Source organism: Neopsephotus bourkii, unplaced genomic scaffold, assembly GCF_033783945.1.
Source record: "Neopsephotus bourkii isolate Nb327-2 ecotype Australia unplaced genomic scaffold, CSIRO-AGI_Nbou_v1 NB_1737, whole genome shotgun sequence".
Classification (NCBI taxonomy): Eukaryota; Metazoa; Chordata; class Aves; order Psittaciformes; family Psittacidae; genus Neopsephotus; species Neopsephotus bourkii.
In genome coordinates this window covers 669,066-693,445 of record NW_026902211.1, presented here as the reverse complement: position 1 = coordinate 693,445, position 24,380 = coordinate 669,066, and the positions used below count along the sequence as shown (strand labels likewise).

At 43.7% G+C, this 24,380-nt stretch overlaps 1 protein-coding gene across 9 annotated transcripts in view; it reads left to right on the top strand.

Moving 5' to 3' along the window:
- Positions 1 to 24,380, top strand: part of PTPRT (protein tyrosine phosphatase receptor type T) — a 548,712-nt gene that overhangs the window by 236,827 nt on the left and 287,505 nt on the right. For 6 of the 9 annotated variants that reach the window (XR_009728966.1, XM_061376780.1, XM_061376776.1 and 3 more), the window contains exons 12-14: positions 8,904 to 8,940; positions 14,007 to 14,063; positions 24,159 to 24,294. Coding sequence is in view for 8 of the 9 variants with exons in the window: in XM_061376780.1 (XP_061232764.1) it covers positions 8,904 to 8,940; positions 14,007 to 14,063; positions 24,159 to 24,294 (230 nt within the window). In the remaining variant the exon portion in view is untranslated. The remainder of the gene's footprint in view (positions 1 to 8,903; positions 8,941 to 14,006; positions 14,064 to 24,158; positions 24,295 to 24,380) is intronic. The other 3 variants (XM_061376782.1, XM_061376778.1, XM_061376775.1) reach the window with 2 other exon arrangements.

Sequence of the window (24,380 nt, the reverse complement as noted above, 5' to 3'; positions counted from 1 at the left end):
TCTCCTTCCTTCTCCACTGGGTGCTAGTTTAACTCCTTATTCTCTTTCATGTACATTAAACATGCCATTATGTGTCCTTCACTCAAGTCTGTCTCTGATGTCTAAATCCAGCAAGAAGCCTACCAGGGAGCCAGACTCTAAAAGCACAAGTTGGCATGTGATTTATGAAATGCATTGCTTGGCATTTGGATTTGGTTTTCTTTGCATATGTATGAATGTCAGAGGTAGGGGCTATTGTGCTTTTAAAAGACACAACTGCAATACCTTAATAGTCTCCATATCTCAGTACTTGTGAATTTGGAGGAGACATGAGATGAGAACTACTCAAAAGCCATGAAGTTTGATTACCTTGTAGCTTGCTTTTGGTTACATCATAATGTAGCACTTACGATTGGGAGTGTCCACTTGAGGGATTCATACCCTACGTCTGTGTGCATGTCTGTCTTACTCCTTTTGAATACCCTGGACATAGACTTTGTGATATTAAGTTTAAAATGGAGACTGCACAGAAAACAGTTTGCCCTGTTCTCAGACTCAGATAACATCCATATAATGCCCCAACAGATCCCATTATAGGAAGAGGGAAGGCCTCTTTTCACGCTTCTGTTCAGCCTAGGACAGCCTGTGACTTTCTCTTTTACCTCTCCTGTTCGTGTCCAGCTCAGCTAACAGTCTGCAGACCAGATCCACACTAAGCATTCACCTTCCTCCCCTTTGACTCCCCTGATTGTTTTTCATTATCACATAACACGGCACAATTTGACCCTCTGACCTCATGAAGAGTGTCAGGGCATTAACATGGCATCAGGAAGCTGGGCAGCCAAGTCTATTATTAGCACATCTGCCAGTGCTTCCATGAATCTAACTTTAATGTAGGTAAATTCTCTGAGACATCACCTCTGAAAGAGCAGAATTAGAAAGAATCAATCAAAGGTGGATGGTGGAGGCTCTGGTCTCCACTTGGGATAGTGTCTTTTACATCCAGAGCACCGCTGCGCATCACAGAGGACTGTGCACTGTCTTAAGAGGCTGACAATGCCAGTGGATGCTGACAACGTATCTCGGTGGTTTACTACCCTCATTTATCACCATTCTCCTGCAGAGTTCCTGCTGTGTGCCCAATAAGCACAAATCTCTCTAATACTCTGCTGCTTTTCACCTTTGTTTCCTGTGTAGTTGATAGTTTCCTTCCAGCACTGCTCAATTAATTCAATTTTAGATTTGGCTTTTAAATGAAATTATGAACTATATGTGTGTGTCTGAGTCTAGTTAGTTCCCCCTTGTGTGATAGTTAATTGCTAGTGAATGGATCCCCAGGGAAGAAGAAACTTTATTTGCTTAAGTACAACATGCCATAAATGGGTTATATAGGTGGAAATGCTGGATCCCATGGCATTCTGGATTAAAGCAGCACTGTTGTGTGGTTCCTGCTTTTGCTGGATCTCTGGAGCTGGCAGGTTGCATCAAACGCTACATATAAGGTGCTAAGGATTCAGAAAAGAATGACTTGCTTGTGCTGCTCTGGTAGGAACATTAGGCTGTAAAGGATGTTTTAAGCATAGGTTAATTAAAGGAGTCTGTAATGCAATGATACACAGTTCATAGCAGCAGGAGAAATCTCCTGCCAGACAAAGCAAATTCCTGTTTGAGCAACCAATAATTTATGTTGGTGCAGTATATGCTGATACATCCTGGAAGTGCTATGGGAAAAATTATAGAGGAAATAGCCAAAAGTGGGATCTGGATCTTCAAAGGAGAAGATGTGACATTTCTGATTTTGTGGTAAAATCCTTAAGCCCCACATTTCAAGCATTAGCTGTAAATAGTTAAGTTTTCTTTCATTCATCTATATTTGTATATAAGGGTATAATTTGTGTTTAAGAGTTACGGATTTTGACATGTGTCTATAACCTGGGCAGCTCTGACCGCTTTTCCTAGAGCCAGCTAATAGTTCTGACTGCAACATGGCATTTCTGGTAATGCAGTACCCAAAAACTCTGAGGCAGTAACAATTTAGCACAAATGCAATACAGCCTCGTGTTCCCTTGCACATGAAAAACTCAACACAACATTGCCACTCAGTTTTTAATTAGGATATTCTGTAGTTTCATTAATCACTGACAGGGGTGGAATCACAAAACTCCTGTCCGCATCTGAAAGCTGCAATGTGAAATCCCCATGCAGTGAACCAGAACAGCTTCCTTTGGAAATGTAGGGCTCTGGGGAGAGCTTAATTTGAAGAACATTCGGTATGTGGTCAAAAATCTTGATTGGGAGGAGGTTGGAAGTGCTATAGGAGTTCTGTATTGTTTTAGCTCTTCTGTACTTTGTGTTCATTTGGTGTTCTCGTCTGTTCTGCAGCCATTAGCTGTGGTTGTTACAGTGAAAGGAACATAATTAACAGCTGGATGCAAAACAAGTGTGGCAGATTGCTGCAAAATGAGATCACAAGCTTTTCTGCCTTCTCTGGTGCAGGGTTGGGCTTGTTGTTTGGAAGCCTGAATGAGATCGCTGTCACTGGCTGAATTCTTCTCTGTGCACAGTTGCCTGAAGTTTGGTCAGTGTGGTGCTGCTTCCAGACAGGGGTCTAAATAGAACATGTGTGAAGCAGAAGAGTTTTGAGCTTTGTTATACAAAACGCTTCCAAATTGTGTGAATTTCCTTCCGAGGGGCTGTCGAAAGCCAGATGCTGAGCTGAAATGTGTCAGAGCCTGAAGTAAGAGGGGAAAAAAGAGAGAAGGAAAACACAAGCTCCGGGCTTTGTATGAGTGGGGGTGAGAAGCAGCATTAGTTACCTTATAATTGTTAGAAGGAGCTAGCAGTAGAAATGACGCAGGATGAAGACTGGACAACAGGTTTCATTTCCTCTGTCAGGATGTCCACACATGCTGTTGCAGGTAGTTAACTGATATTTATGCTGCTGCCACCTGCTACAGATGGACGCGTGACAGTGCAGGAAGCTTTCCTTCTCTGATAAACATCCCCCAGCTCAGCCCCTTCAAAACATGAGCTCCTTCAGTGTGCATCCCCCTGCAAAGGGTGTGAGGCACAAGTACAGGGTGCCCAGAGAAGCTGTGTGGCAGTGCTCAAGGCCAGGTTGGACACAGGGGCTTGGAGCAAGCTGCTCTAGTGGAAGGGGTCCCTGCCCGTGGCAGGGGTTGAAGCTGGATGAGCTTTAAGGTCTTTTTCAACGCCAAACATTCTGTGGTTCCATTAGGCAAGGCATGTGTGGCAACCCTGTTGCTCCTTATCCTCTCATCTTTATACTGATTTAAAAATCAAAATTTAAATGTTGCAGGTTTTATTGTCCTCAGGTTTATTATGGTGGGTTGCTGCAAGTGACAGTCTGTGGTTAGTGATCCAGCAACACACTCTGATGGGGAGATCTCTTTGGCTGCTCTGTGAAACCTGCCAGAATTTTTATGCAGCTTCCTGATTTCCGGGAGTTTAACTCGTCCTCAGTGAGTTCAGATGAAATCTGCAATGTCACCATTGCAATCAATAACTCTTGGCCATTTTTCCTCTAACTGGGAGATGAGGCAGGACCTTATTAGCGCAGCTGGAGATGATGTGAGCCTGGTGGTCCGACGGGTGGGTGATGTTTTCAGGCCAGGATTGTGAAAAGTAGCACCACTGGAATCAATAAGAATATTATTTGTGAGGCAGTAATAGGCTCTACAGAGATTCTTATTGATTTTTTTTTTCCTCTTTAATGACTTGTACTACATGCACAATCAGGCAGTTCATTATTAGCAGGGGACTTCTGGCTGCATGTCTAGATGCTGACAGGTCTGCTCACAGTACACAGCATTGTTCTTCTGGGACATTCTGGAGGTATGGCTAGAGCTGCCAGTAGAGAGGTGGCATTCATCCATTTGGAGATGGCCCATGGAAGAAACAGTAAGGTACTTCAGCACGAGCCGTGTTCTGACAAATGAAGTGTCACCAAGGCTGCCCCATTGCTGCTGTGAGCTATTAACCAGCTTTGGGGAGCTCAGTTCTGTAGGGTTTCAGGTGTGCAGTTTTGTCCACATACGTTTACTCCTCCTTAATCTGATGCTGGGGCAGAAATAAAGCAGCTGTGGAAGCGCTTCACTCCGTGTAAGCTTCTATTTCCACATCTGGTTGTCCATACTGGACAGAGTGTGTGAACCTGTGAAAGTGCCTTCCCGGCTGTTGGGTCCCTAACTCAAACTGTTCTGTGATTTTATGATTCTATGATCTGAATGTTTTTTGGAGAGTAAATACAATCCTCCTACATTCTACCTCATATCTGAGAGGTTGAGAGGTCTGGGTATTCAGTGATTAGCTATATATCATTGAAATAACCGTTGTAAATAGTAAAAGCCCTACCACTTTGTTAAACCTCCCCTCCCCAAGTGACACAGATACTAAAAGATAACTGGAATGGCAATACTAGGTTTATCTTAGTCTTAGAGAGCTACCTTAGAGAACTAAAAGTCTCCTTAAGCTTGTGATACAAGTTACAGGGAAGTCCACTGACCCAGAGAAGCTGTGGCTGCCCCATCCCTGGGAGTGTTCAAGGCCAGGCTGGACACAGGGGCTTGGAGCAAGCTGCTCCAGTGGAAGGTGTCCCTGCCCGTGGCAGGGGTTGGAGCTGGGTGAGCTTTAAGGTCCCTTCAATCTGAAGCAGTCAGGGATTCTGTGATTCCTTGAGATGTTCCCCAGGGTTTCTATGCTGTGTGAAGCAGGCCCCCAGCAAGCATGCTCCATGTATAGATCTGGGACATGGAGAGCTGAAGCTGACCCTGAGGCCAAGTAGGAGGTTGCTAATTACTTGTGTGTGCACCAGCAGACATTCATTACAGCTGTCTGATGGAGCCATGCCTGTGGCAGCTCAGCCCTGCACTGGGGACAGGCGCTCTCACTGGTGTTCAGACAAGGCAGGAGCTGGTTAACAATGCACAGTCATAATAATAGTAAAGGGAAGCGAAAATCATGGGTGCGAAAGCAGATGGATGAAAAAGCTGGGCTGCTTTTATTGTTGTTCATAGGCTGTAAACAGCAAGCTGTCATTTGAAAAGAAAAGAATAAAAAAATCAGCTGACCTATTAGGTTGTGAAGACTCAGCTGTCACATAAACATATGTCCTGCTGCCCTCGGAGCCCTTCTCTGCAGCAAATTGTTCCCATCCAAACACTGAAGAGACAGAGGCAGAACTTGTCTTGTTATCATCCAAGTCCTTCCGTGAAATGCACCTTTAGGACCCTAAGTAATTAGTAGACAGCATCAGCTCCCTTGCTTCAAGAAAGACACAAACTGCATGAAACAAACTATTTTAACTATTACAAAATGTTAATAAACTTCCTGAAGATTCAGAGGGATGCTAGAACAGGTTCAAGTCTTTGTGAAGGAGCTCTTGGGAGCGAGGGCTCACCAGGCTCCTCAGCACAGTCTGGGTGCTCCTCAGAGTCTGCAGCTCTTCTAACTATAGGTCCAGCCTGTCTTCTGGGGACAGTCTGCTAGTACTCTCCAGCACCATCCTGCTATGGTCTGTGTCCATGGTGTATGGACCTACAAATATAGCCAGGGTTTAGCCTTCAGTGAGCATATACAGTGATTATGCTTGATTCATAGGGAAGTAAGTTCCACAACACAAATATACATTAATATGTTCTACTTAACATGTAGGTGGGCTTAATATGTAGTAAACTTTCTGGATACGGTCTTGTAGTGCCTAAAGGGGCTACAAGAAACCTGGAGAAGGGCTTTGCGCAAAGACCTGTAGGGACGGGACAGGCCAAGGGGAATGGCTTGAACCAGCCAGAGGGGAGACTGAGCTGAGCTCTTAGGCAGAAGCTCTTCCCTGTGAGGGTGCTGAGGCGCTGGCACAGGGTGCCCAGAGAAGCTGTGGCTGCCCCATCCCTGGCAGTGTTCAAGGCCAGGTTGGACACAGGGGCTTGGAGCAAGCTGCTCCAGTGGAAGGGGTCCCTGCCCATGGCAGGGGTTGGAGCTGGATGAGCTTTGAGGTCCCTTCCAACACAAACCAGGCTGGGGTTCTGTGATACAGTTGTCTGAAGGCTGGATCAAGAGCTGTAGGATGTGTTCATGCAGTGGTTTCCCATTCCCAATGCCTGCAATGTTCAGTGACTGGATATAAATGTCTGCCTTAACCTGGCAGTGACCCCGGGGTGAATTAATAGTACTGCTGGGATCTTAATTTATTTGTGTGACTTCAGCCATAAAATGAAGTATATGTAGGATCCTGGGTCATCATTAAGATTGTTACAGACATACAAGGCATTTGAAAGAACATTTAGAAACAACACAGAAACTGAAATTTGGGGATTTTATTTTTAGTTTTCCAAAACTTTTGTTATTATCCCTTTCCTTCATCGCTTTTCTTATAATTGATTTAAGCCACCAGGATTGATAATGAAGAATTACGTGTGTTGTTTATTCCTGCTTTACAATTGGCTGAGGAGAAGCATTCTCACTCTGCAGGAAAGCCCCTGGTCTGAATCAGAAGTTGTATGTATTTATTCTGTTTCTTGGTAGAGAAGTTCAAGCCCACAGTTTGCAGCACCAAAGAAAAATATAGTAAATTTAAACAGATCTTATTTCTATAATTTAGCAAAGAGATGAGCAGTGGGTTGATCAATGGGCTGGTCGATGGAAATCAATGGAATAATCAGCCCTAATCAGGATTATGGACGAAGTTCAAGTCTTTCAGCTTCAGCATCCCTCATAGCTGGACGCCTGGTGTCTGTGCACATTTCTTTTATGTTTTCCTTCTCAGAAGATGCAATCTGAAGTTCTGAAGTCCAGATGTCTTGTTCCTCCAGTGATTGATTGCCCTTGCTTTTGGCAGTGCCCGATCATGGTCTTGGAATAACTGTTATTGTCTGTGCTAAATGCAGCAACTAGTAGATGCAGACAGAACACATCCTGTCTTCTCAAATTGCCCTGTGGGAGGGTAATGTGCAGGAATATGCACATGCTCAAATGAGATCAGTTACAGCATCATTAACAACATTTCAGGTTTTGTTCTCTCACCTCTTCCTCTCTCAGCATTGACTGATTACTCCAGCTTTTTGCTACACTTTGAAGCTAACAGAAAGCAAGAAAATTGACCTCATCAAAATGCGATCAAGTGTCCCCCTCCTTTTAGACTGCACAAATGTCATCTTGCTGGTCTTTATTTTAATTTTCATCACACATTTTCCAGGTCACCTTGTCATAGATTGTAAACTCCATCAGGATCTGCCTGTCTGAGACTTCCCAGCATTGTGTGCTGAGACTCTGCACTGAAAATAAAGCTGTGTTTTTCCTGCTTCACATATCATCACTAGCAATAAAGATTTTGGATTTCCAGCATCAGCTGGCAATTCAGACTGATTACACACATGCAGAGATGAATGGGGAGCTCTGTTGTACAGCTGTGGTGTCTTTCCAGTGCTGATGGATGTACAGGTTGTGTAGGGGAGATGATTTTGAAGGGAGAGAAAGGTGAGTGCACCAAAGAGATGCCTCTGGTTTATTGGGATTACCAGTGCTTCAGTCTCACTCTGGGAGACAGATGCCTGGGAAAGGATGGCCTTAATAGATGTGATTTGTCCTTGGTGATCCAGGGATTCTTTGAGAGAGTTTGAAGGCAAGATGAAAGGGACAGTTTGACCTTCTGCATAGCTCATTGTTTCTAGACTATACACAGGGCTGCTTATAGCCAGGTAGTGTGGCTGGCTGATGTCTTCAGGCATGCATAGAGAGGCATCAGAGGGAATTGCTCTTGTGTGTCCCAGTGTGGATACTGCAATTGTCCCCTTCTGATGTGCAGCGTATGAAGAGAAAGGCACGGTGGGGCTGTGTGTTTCTGCTCTGGCTGAGGCCTGTCACAGATGGAACAGATTCTCTCTACGAGCAAATTCAGCTTTTCCCAGTGTTCATTTTTCTGCTCCCAGACAGACTGAGGTGCTCAGCAGTGCATTTGTTAGGCTGTTGTTTCCAGAGCACAGGCAGCATCCATATTAATGTAGCATTGTTCCACACAGTAATTTATGCAGTACTCATTACACCTGAGACATGTACAAAAGCGTGTAAAGACATAAAAGTGCTACAGAAGCCTGCAGCAGATGACTGCCTGACACAGCTTTTAACCAAAGCAACACATTCAGATTTGGATAGCGATCATAGACTGGACAGAAGTGACCCATGCCAGCAAGGGCTTTAGAATGAGGAGCTGGGGATAGCAAAAAGCAGGTTTTTCAGTGGAGGTGGCCTCAGAAGGCTGCTGCCTTTGAGCTGTTGGTTAAGCCAAGCACAACATTGCTGTTCTGATCCAGGCTCCTGTTTATGTGGATCTGTGGGCTCTGAGGTGGAATGAACAAACGCGTTGGGTTTTAGCCCAGCTCTGCACTGAACCACCGCAGTGGTGTGGGTTGTGATGGAGCAGCTTGCTTGGCAGAGCTGCCCTACAACAGCTCTTCTGCTTCCCATATATAGCAGAGAGCTCAGCTCCTCAGATGGCTGCTCCAGTGTCTGCCTGCTGTGTGTTTAAATAAATACCCAATTTGCAAAACTTGCATGGAAATCAGATGTACAATTACATGTGCTTTTGACCCAAGGCTTCTCCGCCCATTACAGATCAGGTCATTTAACTGGTGAATTTTGTTAGTTAATCAGGCAGTTACATGGGATCCATCACTCATGCATCAAGTATGGAAGAATGTGTTGTCATTCTTCTCAAGTTAGAGAAAGCAGCTGTGGGCAAGTCCATTAGCATGGAGTGTTTCATGCAAATAGAACTGTTGGTGCTATTTTCCGAGATGAAGTGCAAGAAAAATGCTTGTTTGTTTTAGTTCCTTTTTAAGGAGTGTATGTTTGCTGTAGACGGGCAAATGACACATCTTGATGTTTTCCTGTGTTGTTTTTGTATTTTTCAGGAAACAAAAATCAACTGTGTCCGGCTGGCAACCAAAGGTACGTGGGTCTCCTTTTCCCTGCAAAGCATAATGCCAGTATTGTAAAAGCTGCAGTGGTGACACAACTTGATTACAGTTACTACCCAAAGAACAAGCCTCTTGCCTTCCTTTTTGTTTTTCCTTTTTATCTGGTTGTGTTTAAAAGGAGGATTACAAAGGCAGAACACAGTTTCCAGAACCCTTCTATGTGTAGACTGTTAATTTTTTAAGACAGGTTATTTATCACTGTGGTTCCTCTTTTCCCTTAATTCTCTTGTCAGTCCTGGGGACTGTTCTCGCTATTGGCAAAACATCACTGAAAAAGCAGCATCAACTTCCTATTAAAATTCATTCTCTCTGCAACTGTATAAAGTAGATAAGTAAGAGATCTTGTGTCAGCCTAACAGTGAACGCAGTGGGGCACAATTCTTACATTACACCATTCTCATGATGTGATTCAACTAACTACTATATTCCTGACTTTCATTGCAATTAGTCCAGGACAGACCAAACTGATAAATCAGATAGGGCAGACTGAGCAAGCCTGAGACATATTGTTAAGATGAAATGCTCCCATCCGCAGATTGCTTCACAAGGTAAAGCCCTGGCTGATGACAAGGTCTGGGTTCCTTCTTGGAGTTTAGCGTTGATTTTAACAACTCTTGTAAGGACTTAAATATCACTCCAGGGCCTGCTTTGACAGCAAATTTACCTGTAACACAGAGGAGTGGCTGTAAAAAGACTCCTCAATGCATGTCGCAGGATCCCAGACTGGTTTGTGTTGGAAGGGACCTTAAAGCTCTTCCAGTTCCAGCCCCTGCCATGGGCAGCGACACTTTCCACTAGAGCAGCTTGCTCCAAGCCCCATCCAACCTGGCCTTGAACACTGCCAGGATCACTTTTGTCATAGTCTCAAAATGAGCCATAAGGAGATGATCTGGTAATGGCATGCTGTCCATGGAGGTAGCTCTCCATTTTCCAAACTTAGGGTGACCATCTTGTGCGCTTGCTGCTTTGCTGTAATATGAAATAACTGCATCACTGCCTGTGGAGTCTTTCTTTAGAGATTTAAACAAAATCAGCAGGGACTCATGATCTATTATCTCTTTTGAGGCACTATCCCATTTTTCCCGTTCTTTTCACTCCTTTGTCTTTTGGCAGTAACAGAAGTTAGTTCTAGGTACTTCTCCTGATCCCTTATGCATCTGCACTTACAGAGCTTCTGGGAAGGCTCAAAAAACCCCAGCTAACAGTTCTTGGGTAGCAGAAGAGGGCGTTTTCAGTCTTCATCTGGAGACATCGCCCAGTCCATTAGAGAAGGCCGTGCATGAAAGGTGGTGGATGCATGTGCATCCCAGCCCTGCAGTTAGTTCACTGCCGACACCTGGTGTGCCGCCAGGTGGGGCTGTAAGCAGTTGTGTCACCACTGACAGCTTAAGGAGCATGAGCCGTTTCTCCCCTTTCTCCTTTTCCTCCGTGGCTCTGGTGCTCCCTTGATCCTCTTGTGGCCTCCCTTTTTGAAAAGTCCTTGTAAAATCTTTATCTAACTCATTCTCTGGTTACAAGCTTTCCGTGTGTCTCCGTCTCTCTTCATTCCCCCTAAGTTCCAACTGGTAGAGATGTAATCATTTCAGATACCTTATTTTGGCTTTCTGGTGGTGGAAAGAGGAAGAGCAGGACTGGCTGGGACAAGTCTGCATGACAGGAGGCTTCCCAGGGTTTTCCCAGTGCATAAGTAAAGGTCTCTTCATGAGATCAGAGAAACTAGATGAAATCTAGTAGTTTCTTCTGGTTTAGTAATTCCTTTTGGAGTTGGTGGAAGAAAGTTGTCATGCTAGCAGGAAGGATATTTGCTCTGTGACTAACCAAGAAAAACCCCCTAGTTTGGAAAATGCCAGCCTTTGTGACCTTTTGATTTGCACTGTCTGATCGGAGTCCTTCAGAAAAGTGTCACAGAAGTGTTTGACCTGAAGTTGACTTCTGCAAACTGATTTAATCTTCATTAACCTCCCAGGTCAGCAGGAGGAGTCACTGAGCCTCCCTCATGCTGTTGTTTCTCAATGTCATCTCTTTTTATAAAAGGATCTCTTACTAATATTAATTTGATAAGAGAGATAAGAGAGATGGGGAGAGCCTGAGGATGCTGAGAGCCACTGCTTTTGGATGGGCTTATTGTTTAGGATTTTTCTTCATTGACATGCATAGAAAAGGACAGGAAATTATGGTAGGTCAAGTGTTTATTCTCGCTGTCTCAATAGATATCACTTTGGACTTACAGAGAGATATCTTATTTCTGTATTTCTATGGAAGTTTATTTTTCCCACCTTTTTTTATTCTTGTCCTCACTCACTGAATGGCAGTGTTGTATTTCCCAGTGCCTGCCCATTGGGAAGGACACTGGAATGTGCCCAGCAGTGGCAAATTTTACACAGCCTTAACTCTTCGAAGGGACAGTATTTCCTGCAGCTCGCAGCAGGGGTAGCATCAGGAGCAGATCTGTGGTCTGACAGTATCTCCCATTGCTAGCACCTGGGAAGTGCTTCCCTGTGAGGGTGCCCAGAGAAGCTGTGGCTGCCCCATCCCTGGCAGTGTTCAAGGCCAGGTTGGACACAGGGGCTTGGAGCAAGCTGCTCCAGTGGAAGGTGTCCCTGCCCATGGCAGGGATTGGAGCTGGATGAGGTTTAAGGCCCTTCCCAACCCAAACCAGTCTGGGATTCTATGACTCTATGAAGGATATGCAGCCGAGCAATAGCTGAACAGTGTGGTTCTGTGCTTTGGAGCTTTCCCATAGTTTCTGATTTCTGTATGTCATGAGGCTGAATTCCCACCATACATTAACTCCATATGAATAGGGTTCAGACACTCCACTTCCCAACTCCTGAGGAGGGGTGTCATATCTGCCCTCTCTCTGATGGGTAGCAACGGACAGAGACACTCACAAAATCAACATTACATTGTGATCTGTTCAAAAGCTGTTAGCTGGGATGTTCTAGATGACCTGTTGCTGTCTTCTACTCATTGCATTGATTATCTGTAATGACATTGCCCTGTATTTGTCTTTATTTGCATCACTGTCTTTCTGAGGATAGAATGAGCAAACCTGTAGTCTGCTTTGGAAGAAATCATCAGAGCTGTTCACAAAGATCCCCCTGTGGAGTCAGGGAAAAAATCTACAACTTTTTTGGAAGCAGGGCTGATCTCAGCACTGACAGCTTAAAAGCTTGGAGTTGGTACCAGAGAAAAAGCATATTTTGTTTTGATGCAAGAAAATAAATACATACTGCTAGTGCCAGACTAAATGTTCATTTGGGGATACAGGCCTAATTTTTCCATTCCTACACATCTGACACTTGCAGAAGCTCCATTAACATTAGTGAGATGAGTTTTGATTTACACCAGTGCCAGGAAGATTGGGATCAAGATGTGTTTAAACGAGGCAAGTGGTTCTCTTGAAGCACTGGATTAACAAGGGCACTAAACATGAATGTGGGAGTAATTAGGCAATGAAATGTGTTAGGCAGCGTGTTCCTGGGGGTTTAACACATCTTGGGTGTTGCTGCATGGCACCTGGGCAGAAGCTGCAGAGCTTTAATTACTTGAGAGATGCATAAAGCTGCTTCACTGCCACTGCTTCAGCAGGCTGGGAGGCAATTCCCTTTCTAAGACCCAGGAAAATGAAAGTAGACACCAGATACTGGGAAGAAGCTCTTCCCTGTGAGGGTGCTGAGGCGCTGGCACAGGGTGCCCAGAGGAGCTGTGGCTGCCCCATCCCTGGCAGTGTTCAAGGCCAGGTTGGACACAGGGGCTTGGAGCAAGCTGCTCCAGTGGAAGGGGTCCCTGTCTGTGGCAGGGGTTGGATCTGGATGAGCTTTAAGGTCCCTTCCAACCCATACCAGTCTGTGATGAATCTATTAGGAATTTTAAAAGTATTTTATTTCATTTAAGAGAATTTTGGAGATGTTCTGATTTTCTCCCCTCCCCTTTTAGCAAGAAGTAGACTGTTCAGACCACCCCCTGTTCAGTTCAGGTCAGATTCTCACAGGAGCTGCTCTCACCCATCACAGAGGTGCACTTTCTGCATGGTTTTGTGCTTACTGCTTCTGTTGAAACGAACTGAATTGTTGTGGTTGCCAGAAAGATCTCTCAGATCTTTGTGTATTAGTTTATTAAATGTTGGGGTATCAGCATTTCAGAGCAGTAGGTGTTGGCACCAGTAGTGCATCCTCCAAAGGAGAGCTGGGAGATATAGCAGATACCCACTGGGTAAGCACAGCTGTTGAACTTACTTCCTTCCTATCCAGTGTCTTGGCTGATCCCAGAGGGAAGGGCCAGTTGCAGGGACTCATCATCAGCCTTTGCTGTAGTGACAGTCCATCAGAAAGCTCTGTGTTTGTCCAGTCTCTGTAGCCCTTCCCTGTTTTGCCAGCATGTTTCTAATCCAGAAGCATTATTAACCTCTTGTGTCTGTGTATGTATTTTCTGGCTCATTGATCTCAGATTTCTTACCACTTCCAGCCATAAACATCTCTCCTCACATGGACTACTCCTCTCCTCTGAATTGCTGGAGAAATATCATCTTTCACAGCATTAGTCACTTGGGTGCATATCATTAGCATAAACCACTCTTTAAAAATAAGTTTCTCATTAAAGCCTGATTTACCAGCTCTCTGCCATACCATTTTCATTCAGACACTTTATTTATTAGTTTTGCCATTTGGTTTCCTTGATAGCATTTTTTTAATCTGTCCCATTCTTTCTGAATTAACTGACTTGTTCTCCCTGTCTTAGAGTAACATATTTATATTGACACTTTATTAGAGCAAATTGCAACCTCTTACCAAGAGAGAGCGATTACCTCTTGTGTTCTTAAAGTGCATTAAATTAATTTTACACTGTAATTGAAACCAAGGCAGAGGGCTCATTAATGGTTCCTTATCTCTTGATGCTCATTTCTTCCTCCTTTAAAATGTGAGTTCTTGCAAATGAAAGAATGGAACTGTAATAGTCACTATAAGGTACATTTTTATTTTTCCCTGTTTTTTTTCCTCGTGCATGCTGCCTGGGAACCGTGTTGCTTGTTCTTAGCAGTAATGGGTAGGCAACAAGTGACCACGCGAAACCCGCCCAGCATCTTGAGCACAGGTGATTATCAGCTCAGGACAAGGAAAACTGCTCCAACTTCCCAAGTCTGAGCAGCTTCATGACTTCTTGTTTCGTGTTTGGCTTGTATGGGACAATATGACAGTTGTCTAACTACAGCATACAGGCGGCATGCCTGTTGAATACTCGAGGTGAATATGTGTCTGTGCATCTGCAGGACCAAACACAGCTTAAGTCTCCACAGGGGTGCTTGAGCATGGCTAGAGAGCCCCATGGAAGCCTTGCTGGTCCTCTGCAGCCTGAATCTCTCTGAGCATGCATGGAGATGATCTTGCATTTTTTAATTCAGGTAGCTATGTCATTTGGTGGGGCTGATTATTACACTTGGACAGTCAAGTCCTGCTGTTGAAGGAAATGATGGCAGGGAAATGATAACTTGATTCTATAAGCCCTCTGTATAGAAACTTCTGCTTGAATCCGAGATGTAGGATTGAGCCTCAGTAGCATCATTCACAGATCACTCCTGGGGAGGTTCAGAACTTCCCAAGGGTTTCACAGTTTCAATCAGAATGAACTTGGAGGTCTGTGTGTCATAAACTTGCCTTGTCATGTGTAACACTGGGACTAGGACCATCATTTCATTCCAGAAAATTCAAACAGAGAGGGAATCCTGTCAGCTTGTGGAAGCAGTTTCTTCTACTTTAGCCTGATGGGCACAGAATGACTTACTGGGATGCGACAGAGTTCCTTGTGGTTAATATGAAGGGGAGGAGAAGGAGGGTTGGTTTTCTGTTGGGAGATGGATTAAGTTTTTGTAGGGATGTGCTCCGTAATTATTCCTATCTAGCTGTGACTTCCTCACCCAACTGTTATTTCAACTACACATCAGAGCAGTTGTGATGATACAGGGGCAAAAGGACTACTAGGAAATTCAAATGTTTTTTAAGATTGAGAGAAGTGCTCCTGCTTTTCTGTAGCACATAAGCACTGGAAGAAGGAACCTTCATGGGAGATGAGCGCATAACAATATTGAGACCTCAGTAATGAGCCTGTGTCTGAAAGGTGAGCAGGGAAATCACGGTGGGGAGACTGAAAAATACTAATGGAAAATGAGGAGGAAAAAGCCTCTTACTCTTCACACACAGTTTTGCTGCATATGAAAACTGTTCATTTAATAACTCTTTCTCCTTCAAATTTATTTAAGGGGGCTCTTTTGCTTTCTGAAACCTGTTCTGGTTTTGTAGACAGATAATGTATTTTTTAAACAGATCTAATCCCACTTCATATCTGTTTGTATTGCATTTTATCTTCTGATAGACTGGAATGTTACTCCTTTGACAGGTTTATTCAGTTTTGTGCTGTTTATTTCAGAGGGTTTTATCACGCTTTTCATGTTGAATGCATGGAACTGGGTTTGGGTTTTTTTTCCCCTGAACAAATCTCTGCCACCTAAAAGTGATGTTCTAGCACAAGTTTGCGCATCACTGGAATTAGTTGTTAATGAGGGATACACTGATGTTGCTCTTGCTGAAAAATACTCCCTGCTGGGAAGACAAATTTAACTTCCAGGTGTGTGGATGTCCACTTAACCCGGAGAGCATCTTTATTTGCACCAAACTTGCTGTCAAGACTTAGAGGAATTTAAAATGTCAGCTTTAGGGACAGGTTGCTGCTAATGAAAGCTTCCCGTTAGTGAAGAGCCTGGTGCAGAACTGGTTGAGGCCACAAGTGAGTGAGTTTGATAACTTCAGCCCAGGTTCTAGAGTACATTGTCTACTGCAGAGCTCTGCTGCACTGCCAGACCTTCATCTTGGGCTCCCCTGTTTAAGTAAGCAGTGGGGGGGAGAGGGTGGAAGCTTCAGAAAAGAAGGGTCTTTATTAAAAGCAGAATGAAATTCATTATTGCTGCATGATCCAAGCCCTCCTCGAATCAAAGCAAGGATTCACCTGAGGTGCTGTGGAGGTCTTTGTCCCCTTTCAGCACTCACTTGGTGTGAAAGGATACTGTTGGCCATGTGTGGTGGCTGTGGCTGGCAGGTTATACAGTCACCTATGTGTGCAGATAGCCTGGCAGCCAGGCAAAGGAGCGGAGGAAAAGGCAGTAGCTGGACATTAAAGCCACGGTAGAAGGCTGAATTGGAAAGAATTTTTGCAGTGGATGATTAATCACTTGTGAGGTTCAGGGGATCTTTTTTCTTCCTCTCTTTCTACTCTAAGATTTGCAGGGAGAACTTCCTAAATGTCCCCTGAAGCACAGGGGCTGAGGGATGGGGCAGAGGAGGAGGCAGTACAGGACGGCTGTTGCATTTCAGAGGCCAGCAGCATTGCACGTCCTGACCTCCATACGCTTGCACCAACTTACTTGCATCATCAGTATTTCTTCTTCATTTCCCAGCATCTGGAGGTGCTTTCTAAGGTCTATCAGCTGTTGGTCAGGTACTGTGGACCACTTAAAAAGTCGTTCATAAACAAATAATCATTGTCAGTGTCCTTAAATAGCACTTCCAAAAGCATGATGAACCCAAGGCTATTACAAACACATTATCCCTCTCTTTCCTTAACTAGATATTTCAGTGGGGCAGTGTTCAGGCGCAGGGTTAGTATCAGTGCATCTCAGTGTCTTCTAGGGACTAGACATTTAAAAAACTCTGTGGTAGCATTAGGGTATGTGACAATGTTATCAGAGAGGTAAGTGCAGAAGAGACTGTTTTGTAATATCACTGTAGAAGAAAATTAAAATCTGCATTCAAGACATGCCTGGACCTGCTCCTTCAGCTTGGCAAAGTACAGAAGGTTTCCCAGTGTTTTATGCAGCACACATAGGGTATGTATGCACAGACTCCCCAGTGCATTGGCCATATGACTCCCTTTGACTGTAACTTGGTGAGTACCCTCTTTTGCATGCTGCTCAGTCAGCTCCAGGGTGAACTAGCAGGCCAGCTTCTGTAGGCCACCCTGGTACTTCAAGTACCTTTGACCAGCCAGGCTCAAAAGGTACCCTGATTCCAGTGGTCATTTTATACCCACCACTGGACTTTACTCGCTGGGCTTGGAATATCTCCTGCTGGACTAGCTGTGGAGATTTCATAAGAGGAGAGCGATGCTTCATCAGGAACTATAGTGATAGGACAAGGGGTGGGAGGTTTAAACTGAAACAGAGGAAGTTCAAGTTGGAGATAGAGGAGAAGCTCTTCCCTGTGAGGGTGCTGAGGCGCTGGCACAGGGTGCCCAGAGAAGCTGTGGCTGCCCCATCCCTGGCAGTGTTCAAGGCCAGGTTGGACACAGGGGCTTGGAGCAAGCTGCTCCAGTGGAAGGTGTCCCTGCCCATGGTAAGGGGTTGGAACTGAATGAGCTTTAGGGTCCCTTCCAGCCCAAACCATTCTATGATTCTATAACCATGATGAGCAGAGATGTTTAGAGGGGACTGGCTGGTGCAAAGGTTAATCAGATTTTGTTTGTTGGGTGCGATGAGTCTATTACACACCCATAGTATTGTCACGTACTGTGAAGTTTATGCCTGTGTCACTCAAAAGATTGATCTCCCTGTGACTAAGAACATACAAAAATGAAGTCACATCTGTGAATATGAACTTGTGATAATGGGAATTTTACCTGGTTTCCATTTATATAATTGAAAGCTAGTTTCTAAGTTGCTCTGCAAACTTGGAGAGCTAGGATGGAAGCATCACTCTGAACCACTGCATCACTGGTAGGCATCACAACAGCTGCTCTTTATCTGAGCTCTTCTTTCAAGTAAATATAATAACCTTGCTCATTCTTGGAGGCCATGTATCTGCCTCCAGCACAAATCAAGAGCTGCTGTTCTAAAGAGAGAAGAAGAAAAACAGGAGGAGAAAATAAAAGCCTTTGTGGTGGATATTCCTGGAATCTTCAGAATCAGTTATTCTCTTACTGCTAGTTTTTAATTCTCACTCAGTTTCATAATGCTAATCTTGATTCCTTGCTGTGTGTTTACCCTCATCCTCCTACAGATTCAACATGTATGCCTGATAATCCCTCATACAAATGCTGGTCTGCCTTTCTCTCCGGGACTGCTTTGTTTTGCTGAGCTCTCTCCTTCAAATATGGTTGAAAGCTTTTGGCTCTCGTCATTCTTTCCATTTCTTTTGAGCTTTTTTAAAGAAATGTGAATGTCTCATTGAAGTCCTAAGTCTGTGCTGTGCAGTCTTCAGTAACAGGAGGTAGAAAATTGGTGTAGTGATGTTATGTGTAGTGATACTGTTGATGTTATTCTTTTCCTTTTTTAATGAATTACAACAAAAAAAGAGCCCAAGTGGGATCTGTCAGATTTGGTGAGCTGTTTCACGTTGTTGGTTTATGATGGGTCTAAAAGAAACCTGGAGAGGGGCTTTGGACAAGGGCCTGTAGGGACAGGACAAGGGGAATGGCTTGAACCTGCCCAAGGGGAGACTGAGATGAGCTCTTAGGCAGAAGCTCTTCCCTGTGAGGGTGCTGAGGCGCTGGCACAGGGTACCCAGAGAAGCTGTGGCTGCCCCATCCCTGGCAGTGTTCAAGGCCAGGTTGGATACAGGGGCTTGGAGCAAGCTGCTCGAGTGGAAGGGGTCCCTGCCCATGGCAGGGGTTGGAACTGGGTGAGCTTTAAGGTCCCTTCCAACAGAAACTAGGCTGGGATTCAATGACACGCAGAAGCATCAGCATCATGCTAGCTTTATTTTAGTTCCAGTTCTCTGGCTTATACAGGGGAAGGCTGCAAATTAATTTTGTCTTCCACAACCCATGCATGTGGCCAGTTCACACAGAACTAACAGGTATTGTGGATCAAGAGGCAGAACGGTGCCCTTCCAACTTATCCCAACATTACCATCCTTACTGCCTTACTGCCTTACATCCTGAATGCCCTTGTGCTTTTACGTATTGGTGACTGTGCTTTAGGTGCACAGATATAATCAGGTTATGAGGGAAAACATTTCTACGTGCAGAGAAGCTTTAGTCATTTGTAGGCCACTCGCATAGAAAGCACCATAAAAAAGAAAAAAAAAGAAAAAAGAAATCATGTTTACAAGTGATTTGAGAATAACTGGCTTTTGAAAATAAGTCTCTAGGTCTATTAGGAAATTTTACATTCAGCATACTGCCTAGCCATTATGTGCCACAAAGAAATTACTCTGATTGAGCAGCTCATTTTAGCTTGTAATGACTTTGAACCCATTTTTTTTCATTAATTTTTCTGGGTTAAATAACACTTTGAAGTAATTTTTCTGATTGGTTTTTGTTTCTTTTATTTTTTTTATAACTATCTAAAGAAGCTACATTTTTAGGTGTTAGAAATTGGAAACCAGACCTAGGCTTTGCCAGACTGACTTTTCTCCTGTCTGGGTCTTCCCTGTCATCTGGCCATGGCTGAAGCTCCCATTATTGTGTTGCTTCTCTCGTTTGTCCCTCCCTCATCTACATTTACACTGCCTTTTGCTTCCAATAGAGCCTTTCTCTTTTCTTTCTCTTCTCCTGTCGGATGCTTCTGTCTCCTGTGCAGTGACGCAGCTACTGATGGCTGTGGTACCACTTCCGTTGCAGGACTTTGTTCTTCATGCCAGTCAGAAATCTCACACAAAACCCATCTTTTCCTCCTGCCCATGGCTCTTTTGAATTCTTCTTCCTGCTAGTTACATTTGTTTAATGCAATATTATAATTGCTCATTAAATAAAGAGCATTTCAAATTATTGTGAAATAGGTTTTGTAAAAGTATCTGTGTGTATTATCACTCCTGCTTAGCTACATGTACTCAATAGTCATTCTTTCCCGGGTGACCTTCAGTGTGCTGCCTCCTCAGAGAAGGTCACATTATGTCTGGTCCCTTATTGTTTTCAGACAATACTTCTGTGCATAAATTGCTGGGTGAAGGATTCCTGCGGTACCTTTCAGTTAGCTGCCAGTGTCATTCCCCACGGAACAACATCACGGTCTGATGGAATTGTCACAGGGTGTCAGTCTAGAAACATCAGTCCTCAGGTCTGCTGTTGAGTGCCTCTGATGCGAAAGGCATATCCTTAATCTTTCCAGATCAATAAAGTAAATAACATAACTTATTAGTTACCTTGCATGAGCATTAAGAGGATTTCAAGTACATACTAATATTGCTCTAGGAGTATGTCGCACTCTATGAATGCTCACTGGTAAGTGGATGATTTTTCATTTTCTTAGAATTTTGAGTGCATATTCTTCTTTAGTTATGACTGGCAAAAGCTTGGATTTAGATTTAAGCTGTTGGAATCACTTGCAAACCATCTTCTAGCTCGGAGTAGTTGAACACCTCGTCTCTTCTCCCCTGGGGACAAAACGCTTTCAGCTGAAGAAATGTTCTGAAAGATTTAACTCTGGAATAGGAACAGCCCCTCTGTACTGAAATCAGGTTTGAACCTCAGAATTCTTGTCCTTATGTTATCAGCCGTTGCAGGGCCAGCTTAAGCATGGTCTGAAGCAAGGGGGAATTTAAAAGACTGAAAGCCATCAGGAACTGGCTCCATGATTCCTTATGAAACCATGCTTCCAGTAGCTATGCTTCACTGAGCCAGTCAGGATAGCTGGATTAGACCTTAATCAAACCATCACCAGCACCATCAGTGCTTGATGATCCATCAGCCTGACTTCTCATGGGCTGATGAAGTGGATGACTCCAGGAAATAACCCACTTGCCCCTGCTCGCTTTGCACCTCTGCAGCATCTCCCATGAACGTGCTGTTTCTAACATGCCCTGTCTTGCTGCAAGATGCTGTGTCTCTGGGAATTTTGAAAGGGATTTAAGAAGCAAAGGGAATAGATTGTTAGGAAATCCTGAAATAGCTATGGATGTAACATGGGGTGCTGGGTGAATGCTGATGCCTGTGAGTCAGATTGATGCCACTGGTCAGGCTTCTGGGACAGAGCATTTCATACAGCTCATAAATGTGTATCTCTGAAAGCAGTTGCCTGGTACAGTGGATAATGCACAGATAGGAAGTCAGGGCACCTGCAGTCTTCACTTCTCTGGCACTGTCTGCTATCATTTGCCTCCCTTATTAAGACAGTAGGCTTAGGGCAGGAAATTGTAACTTCATGTTAGCACAGTGTAATGGGGTGCTGACCCTAGTGGGGGCTTTGGGTGCCACTGAAATACACACATTAATAACAGTGGTGACCTGCTCTATATCCTGTTATTCCAGTATCCAGCTTCAGTTATGAGGAACAATTTATTCCAGGAAATCTGGTGGAAGTATCCACTAGAAAATATGGTTATAGTTTATTTTCTTTCCCTTTTAATTTCAGCAGTTTAAATATAAACATTTTTCAGAAAGAACAGGGTGCCCCTCAAGTACAGTAGTGCAGAGCTTTCCAAGTGTATGTAAAGATACTTGTATGGAATGGCCATCTGAACAGTTTTATGGGCTTCTGTGCTCAGAGGATTTCAGACCTTTACATGTCCATAAGGGAGAGAAGCAAAACTGAATGCTAAACAAGCATTACATTCAGGAGCAGCAGAAGTGATCTGCTGCAAGTACAGCAGTAGCTCACAGACCTCCCCCTGCCAGAATAGAAGTGTTCTTACCTACAGTTGGTGGTGGTGCAGGTGGGAGTACCATAGTAGATATGGCATCTACAAGGAAAATACACCAGAATTGCAGGAAAACAATGGACTTTTGCAGTAACACTTCACTGCAGAGCTTTAAGAATCCAGTTTACTGACACTGTCATATTATCAATTCCTAAGTGCTATTAGCTGAGACAACTTACAAATGGTTGGATTAGTAGCCTAAAGGAACTGTTGGCCTTTGCCAAGACAGATAGAAGGAGTTACATAGAAGATTCAAGGGAATCAGTCACCCCAGTGTGTAGGTGTCAGGATGGATAACAAGCCTTTATTCTCCTTCTAGGACTGCAGTAGTGTACAATAGGATGAGAACTATCAAATAGAAGTACACTGAGCACACATTGCCTGTAGTAACACGCAACAGCCTGGCAAAATCAACCCAATCAAGTAGATTAGAGGATGGAGTTGACAGGACATTCTTATGGGTGCTTTTAATGTGGCTCACAATTCAGGAGGGTATTTGGATGGTACAGAAACTGACTGTGCTGTGAGTGGCAGAAAACCATTCTCCAGTGTCTATTATTTACGGTCACAGGAGGAACTGCATCTCAAGTGAAGGATAATTTGAGTACTTCTGAATTTCACTTTGATAGAGTTTTAGCCTTTTTCAAGGGAAAAAAATGTACCTATGTCATTTACTTCGTTGCATGATAGTGTTGGCCTGTATGATGCTCACCTCTTGGACAGATTTGCTCCAAGACTGTAAGAGATGTTGTCAAATAAAGATGGTAATATGGAACTGATATTTTATTTTCACACTCCAGAGTCCCATTAATGCATTTCAGACACGTGAGCACAGAAGTTACCAGTGAACCCTTAACTGAATGGGAAAATCAGGCACAGCAGAGCAGGGATAAAAAAAAAAAAAAGCTGAAAATTGCATGTGTTTCCAACAGCCATCATTTTTGCTTGGTAAATAGTGTGCTTTGCTGTGCAAACCAGATTAACAGCTTAGCTGTAGGAAAAATGGAGTCTCACTTTTATCACTGCATGTGGTGAGGTTTTTGTTTTGCATCTATTGTGGCCTTGTTTTCTGTGTACTCTTCAAGGTATGATGGCAAGAGAATACAACACTTCATTGCAGTTCAGCTCCTCATCCCTGGAAGTCCATCAGCTAAGGCCCTGTTCAGAACGTACCAGAAAGCCCTACATTTGGTTGTATGATTTTAGCGTGGTCACCAGTGGGACTCATCTGTGCAGACAGAGATCTTTTAAAGCTTATGCAGTTTAACATGTGGCAAATGGGCAAAAGAATAACCCAGTGAGGCTTTCTACTGTCTGACCAGTGTAAGGACCTGATTGAGTATTATCTCTCCAAGCACTGAGTTCATGAACAGAAGTGATTCAGCTTTTCCTGAAGGTCAGCAGCACTGAACTGTTAAAAGAGCAAAGTATTACAGTCTTCTGATGACAGCACTTTAGTCTCACCTTTGATTCCTTTTTTCTACTGCGTTTAAGCTGTAGACAAAGACTTGGCTGACTCCAACAGCAAAGGTGAAGCCCAAGATTGTGACTTGGTGTAACGGGAATTCATTTAACTTCAGCAAATGCAGTGGTGATGTTTTTAGGAGTAGCTAAGTATCTCAGGAATATGATAAAGATAGGCTTATTTAGTCTTTAGAAGAGGCACAACTTGTATCTTGTGGGGCTTTCTAAACGAAGCTCACTAGTTCAAGCTATATCTGAAAAAACTGCAGCAAGTAGTGAAGTCAGCAGAGTTCAGGTATATAATCAGCACTACAGAAGTAGTCTTAGCAACGGGGAAGAAGGCAGCATTCTGCAAGGTCCTCAGTTGTTTCAGGAGCAAAAGACCCTTGAAGTCAGACAAAGAAGAAAAGGAGAAAGTGCTGCGTAAGCTCTGTACCTAAATATGTTTTATTTTTAGGTGTGTAGGCTTTACTCTGAAAAAAAGACCCCAAAATTTCGAATAGAAATGATGTTTTCTTGCCTGGGCTGCAGACCTCCTGCCTGGAATACATGAACTGATGTGGAGGGTGCTCTGTGCATTGGCTTAATGCTGGTTACATGCAGAATTATAACCATGCATTTACAAAAGCCAGGCCTCTGGTATAGTAAGAAATACAAATGGGTTCTGATTTTAGAAGAAAATAAAAGGTTCTGTGAGTAGTACTATGGGATATGTTACTGCAAACTTCTACATCATTATTTCAATGAGTAAGGATTGCACCTCCACTTAAGCTGTTTGAGATGAAAATGATAACTGCTATTAATTCTCCTGCTTCTGGGTGTATGCTGAGTGCTTCAGACAAGTAAATTCTGCATTACAGTATAATGTAGTAAAATATTACAGCCAGTTGCGTTACACTGGGATTTTGCACCCTATTACTGCTCTGAATTTTTTGTCATCAGCTCTTACAAAGGCAGATTGGGTTAGCTGGACAATTGTCTATGGCAGTTCGATTGCAAATATGCTGTTAGGCTTTCAAATGAATATGTAAAATGGGTCATTGCATGACTTTTCTACAAATTCTCTTTTTATCTCCTCCTTCTTCTTCCTCCACCTTTTAAGGAGCTTCCACCCAGAATTCCAACGCAGTGGAACCAGAAAAACAAGTTGACAGCACGGTGAAAATGGCTGGAGTTATAGCTGGTCTGCTGATGTTTGTTATTATCCTCCTGGGAGCAATGCTTACCATCAAGAGAAGGTAAGTTTCTGCTTTGCTTCCATCTTGGGCCTTCTGGCTACTGTGTTGTTACTAGAAAAGGAGACTAGATTTGGTAGAGGTAAAAC